At 38.2% G+C, this 5876-nt stretch overlaps 1 protein-coding gene across 1 annotated transcript in view; it reads right to left on the reverse strand.

The window, feature by feature from the left end:
• Positions 1-6: 6 nt before the first annotated feature.
• PREPL (prolyl endopeptidase like) overlaps positions 7-5876 on the reverse strand; it is a 43274-nt gene continuing 37404 nt past the window's right edge. The window contains exons 12-15 of the mRNA XM_003787880.3: positions 2861-3012; positions 2336-2459; positions 1287-1360; positions 7-923 (exon numbers count right to left, since the gene is read on the reverse strand). Coding sequence (XP_003787928.1) covers positions 834-923; positions 1287-1360; positions 2336-2459; positions 2861-3012 — 440 coding nt within the window. The 3' untranslated portion in view covers positions 7-833. The remainder of the gene's footprint in view (positions 924-1286; positions 1361-2335; positions 2460-2860; positions 3013-5876) is intronic.

Raw genomic sequence — 5876 nt, forward strand, 5'->3', positions numbered from 1 at the left:
CGTGCCATTTTTCTGAACAAGGGAGAAGGACTCATCCTTCAACACAACACAAAGAAACTCCTTCATCACCAAACAGCTTTCAAAGACAGATGCTTTGTTTCTAATCAAGCATGCTATTCCAGGGTATTGGGCATACTGCACACCATGTGTTAGGCACCTCTGTGAAGCAGATGACACTGGCGTTCTGCTGGTATTGTGATTACTGGTAGTGGCTTCATGCACAGCATGCTCTCGGTGAACTTTATGAATAGTCATTAATTCTTAGATTCTTCTGTAGCTTAAATGTCACTGCTTTAGGAAAGGTTGTCAAAAATTTTGAAAAAAGTGTTTAAAAGAAAATTGCTTGCAGAAACCTGAAACTTTAGGGGGATAGCATCAATAAGAGATGATCACAACACATTTGAACCCCAGATTTTTTGAAAGGTCTAATGAATTTCAATGTGAAGAATGTTATCACTGTCCTTAAAATGCAGTCATAAAAAGTGGAAGATGACTTACTGCTAAAGTGTGTAAAAACATTCATTAGTAAAGAAAACCCTAGTAAAACAAACAAAAATAAAGCTGTTCCAACTGGAAGGGAGGCCTAGAGTTCTGGTGTTTTCCCCTCCTCCAAGTCTCTTCTAAGGAGCGTGACTTGAAAACTACCTTCCTAGGTTATGGGGCATGTGCACGAATCAAGAGAACATAGTGAGCACGTGAGGTACAGACTAAGCAGCATTTTTTAGATGGAGAAACATTTTAAAAAATTATTAAAATAACTCAATCTTTTGCTAACTCAATTAGAAATAAGACAAGTATTTCACTGTTTCCAATTTCAAGTTGAATGTAGCGCTTCAGAATTTTAGATATTTCTTAAGATCCTCGAAAACACTGGTGCTGTCAAGTCCCAGCTCCTCGTACAGGAATTTGATTTGGGCTGTAATCTAAAAGAAACACATTTTTAAAATGAGAAGACATCTGTGAAAACTCTAGTGTTTACGCTTCACTTTATCTTTACACAACACTGAAATTAGTGCTTTTTGAAAATAATAGTTTTATTTGGGACAGAGGCAGAAGGTTTTCAACAATTAAGACTCAATTACTTTCTCTAATAGAGCTCATTTATCAAGGATGAGCCAGAGACTTTTCTCTTCATTGGTTCAGTGTCCTTCCTCCCCTCTTGGGTCTCAGCCACAGACCTGACACTAGCAAAGTAGCTTTGTTATAAACCCTGTGGCAACCACTGAAAACTTGACCCCACCTCAAGCTGGGGAATCTGTCCACAGAGAGGGGCCTGGGTAACATACCTTTTTGTGAGAATCCTCAATCACATGATTGCCTCCAGGCTGAATATCTAAAATAATATTGGGAGCCTGATAGCCTGAAAGAGTTAAAATATATAAAAACAATTAGGTCTTTGGAAGATTGAGACTGACTTCTCCCCTCCTTCTGAGTATTCTAGTCAAATAAGAGTAAAGGAATAAAGACAAAACCCACCAACAATAAAGAGCTAGGAAGGGGAGCAGTAAGAGACGTTTCTGAAGCAGGGAAAACAGAAGAGAGCCAGGGTGTGAGGAGGCTGCACGGAAGACACCATGTGGAGAAGGCTGCGACAGAGGACACAGTTGGCTCTGGGGACTCTGAGAGTCTTGTGTCCTGGAAACACCATCTATAGCGATGAGTGGGAATGAAAAATGGAGCTGATACAGGGAGATTGTCTGACTTATGTGTGGTTTCCCCTCTACCACTGAACTCATAAAGTACTGGCATGCAGTTTCAAGGCAAAAAGGAGTTCTTACCTAATAAAATTGAAACTACTATCTAGATTTGGTTCTCAACCTTCCTAATGCTGTGACTCTTACTACAGTCCTTCATGTTGTGGTGACACCAAACCATAAAATTATTTTTGTTGTTACTTCATAACTATAATTTTGCTACTGTTATGAATCATAAATATCTGATATGCAGGAGACCCCCAAAGGGGTTGTGACCCACAGGTTGAGAACCGCTGATCTAGAAGAAATTAAAGAAGCCAGTTTGGGCATTGATGAGCCAGAAAAAACCTCACAATCTTGTCTTTCGGACAGCCAAGAATAATGGCTCAATTAATATTGTACAATAAGTTAGGCTGGATATTTCTGTTTTCTACTTTATGTCCTGTTTATCTTAATAGTGTCCTTTGAAAGGGAGGTGAGGCTGAAATAGTTATATATACTTCCAATGGGCAGTCAACATAGGAAAATAATTGTCCTAATTTGGAGATGATTTGGTTGTAGCAGAAATGTATGCCTCTGAGCAGTGTGCCAAAGGTATTGGTCTGTTTGGCCAAGTTTTGTGCTTCCAGGTGGTCTCCTACCTTCACCCGTGTCCTTTGCATGCTCTGTGACGGCTTCCTTGAGTTTCTCGGTATAGTTCACAATTCCTTGCAGAGGTACACGCTCATCATTTTCATAAGCTGTTATGTGAATGGAAGGATAATGCTAGAAGAAAATAGGTACAAAGAGTGTACATTATTACTTAGGGTCCCTCGACACTGCGCAGACCACAAACAGTTACCTCCAGTGTTTCCTCTAAATGCTAGGAGTTTTTTCTCACTTTATATTCTCGAGAGTGCCTCAGTTCTGTGGTATGAGACTACCTGTTACCTGGAATAGTCCTTTCTTGACTAAAGAGACCTTGTCTGATTTAGTAAATTAAGGCATTACCCTGCGGTAGTAAATTGAAACACACATGAGCATGAGCAGAGATGGTGCTTGAAAGATGTCTGGGTATTGTAAGTAGAGATACTTTTGAAGCCTTATTGATCTCCGTCTCAGCTAAAGTAAGTAGCTTTTTAATATCTTCTCTATCACTTCAGGATAACATAACTGTCTTCCACTACCTGAGGTTTAATATTTTGGTAGGGACAGTAACGTTTTATGTAGTTCTTGTGCTTGTCATCAGATGAAGGATTCCCCCATTCTTCTAATTCTTCTAATGTCAGAGGAAGTGTAGTATCCATCATGGTGTTGAGAACATCCAAGAAAGGTGCCTTAAAAAAACAAAAGCCAAAGGAACTTAGATTTAAAATCAAAGGTTGAGAAAATGAGTTTTAGAAAAATATTATACTTTCTGAATATACATACTGATATGAGAGAAGACACAAGCCAGACTAACTACTCAGTCCTTAGCCTATCATCTATAACCTGCTTTTAGAGTATTCAGACTCCTTAAATGACTTATAATAAACAGATTATCTTCTAATTTTATAATTTTTATTTTTAATTTGGAACCTTTTATTCATATATTTTCTTACATGAAAGTAATAAATGCTAATGCCATGTACCCATTAGAATGGCACCATCTTGAAAAAACAACAAAAAGTAACAAGTGGTAACACTGATGAGAATTGGAACCCTTATGTACTGGAATGCAAAATGGTACAGCGGTTACGGAAAACAGTATGGTGTTCCTCAAAAAATTAAATTTAGAATTACCATATGATCCAGTAATTCCATTCCTAGGTATAAACTACCCCCTCCAACTGAAAGCAGGATCTTGTAGAAGTATCTGTATACCCACGTTCATAGCAGAATTATTCACAATAGCCAAAAGGTAGAAGCCACCCAAGTGTCCATCAATGGACGAACAAACAAAATGTGGCATATACACACAGTGGAATATTATTCAGCCTTTAAAAGGAAGGGGATTCTGACACATGCTACACTATGATGAACCTCAAGGATCCAACCTGAGCAAAATAAGCTTGTTGCAAAAAGAAACCATTTTATATGATTCTGCTTATGTGGGGGACCCTTAGTAGTCAAATTCAGAGATGGAAAGTAGAAAAGGTGGTGGGGGAGGAAGAAGGGAACAGAAAGCTGCTTAATAGATGTAGAGTTCCACAAGCTGGAAATCTCATTTTGGAGACTTGTACAATCATGTGAATGTACTTAGTGCTACTTAACTGTTTACTTAAAAATGGTTAAGAGTAAATTTTATGCTATTTTACAACAATTAAATTTATAAAGAATGGAAAAAATACCCCAACAATATAGAAAGTCTTCCTCACCAGCTCTATATCTTACATTGACAGTAATAAATGCTAACTCAAAACTGGAAAGTATCCAAGGTGAAAGAAAAGAAAACCACCCTGGCTCATAGTCAGTGTTAAAACATTTAATAAAATAGAGGCTGCATTTTTTTACTTTGCTTTATATTCTCTGGTTAACATGCTTTGCAGGTTTCCTCATTAACATTAAGCAAGTATAGTGAGCATCTGTAATTCTTTTTGGCTGCCTAGCATCTGAACTCCTTTTCTGCATTTGAAAATCCTGAACATTATCAGACAGAGCTTGCCTCTTACTGGAGGGACCCCGACTGACAGTCCCTTTCCCAGCTTTCCTTGGAGCTTCGGAGTAGCTGAACCTGTGACTTAGGTCTATCAATCAGACACATGAGGTGCAAACTGCAAGGGAGGCTAGCAATTCAACATGATAGTGATCAGGAAGAACTCCATCAAGAGTACCACAGCTGTATCTACTTTCAGGAAACAAGACTGGCAGGGTATGAACTGATTCGGGCTCCGCAGTGAGGGTAGTAACAGTTTCCCTGGGCCAATCCTGTTTCTGGATGCACAGCCGCTACACTGGTTCTGAACACCCATGTTTCCCTAATAACCTTTAATGAATCCCTTTTCTGTTTGAATTAGAGTTTTTGAAGCTTGTAATTAAGAACTGTGACTCATACGTGAATCCCCCATTGTGGGGTATTTAGCTTGTCTCTTAATTCTTCACTCTAATAAGCAATTTTAGATAAATCTCCTTAAACATTTTTGTTTCTTTTCTAAAAGTCAAAAGTTGTTTTTTCTTTGTGACTAATCCTGCCATTATTATCTCTGTGCACAGGATGTTTTCCTCCATACTCAGTATTTGTATTTATCTTAAGAATAGATTTACAGATTAGGGCATGTAAAACTTAATACAAGCCTATCCCTCACCCTCAAAATAAAAAATACCCTGAAAGAATTTATTCTCTCCCATGTCAGCCATCACTTTTCAGAGTATCTAACCAGGAAGCTGGAGAATGATGGAGATGAAACCAACTGTTATAATTTCATACTTTTGGACACCAGGAAAGACTGTAGAGCATTTTCAGAGCAGGATAAGATATTTCAATTAAAGTACAAGAAAAAATTATGCCCCCCAAACCATTAAGAATAGGGGATCACTGCTGGGCACAGTTGCTCATGCCTATAATCCTAGTGCTTTGGGGAGGCCAGAGCTTGAGGTTACAGTGAGCTATGACTGGACCACTGTATTCCAGCCTGGGCAACAAAGACAGACCCTGTCTCAAAAAAAAAAAAAAAAAAAAAGAGGAATCTAAAAATAGCCCCTACATTCAGGATTAACATATTGATAGGCAGCAGACTGTCAAACTGCCTAGAAGTCAAGAGGATCTGGTGCCTTCCAGAGCCATGGTTTACTCTGACTCCATGGACCTGAATCGTATATGCTTCTACTTTTTTCTACCATTTCTAAATGTTCCTTTAAATAAAAATGACCAATGGGAATAGCCATTAATATCTTTCAGAGCAAATCCTTAAAAATTAATAAAAGGAACATTCCTAAAGAATAAGAGAAAATAACTCAGATTAAAACAACTTTAGAAGTTCTTTTAGAGCACAAAACAAAATTCTGTGTTTTAAATTTAAAAGCTCTGTCATACTCCTTTACTATGGTAAAACTATAAAAAATTTTGTTTAAAAGCTGCCTATGGCTTCATATCTCCCCCATTCTGTAAACACAGATAAGAGTGTACTTACCTCCAAAGTTACAGCTCTCAGGAGCTCTGGATTAGAGTTACACAATGCTCCCGCAAGCACCCCTCCAGCACTGAAAGCAGTCAGGGTTGTTAGA

This window comes from Otolemur garnettii, unplaced genomic scaffold, assembly GCF_000181295.1.
Source record: "Otolemur garnettii isolate 467f Iridium unplaced genomic scaffold, OtoGar3 scaffold00024, whole genome shotgun sequence".
In the NCBI taxonomy this organism is placed as follows: domain Eukaryota; kingdom Metazoa; phylum Chordata; class Mammalia; order Primates; family Galagidae; genus Otolemur; species Otolemur garnettii.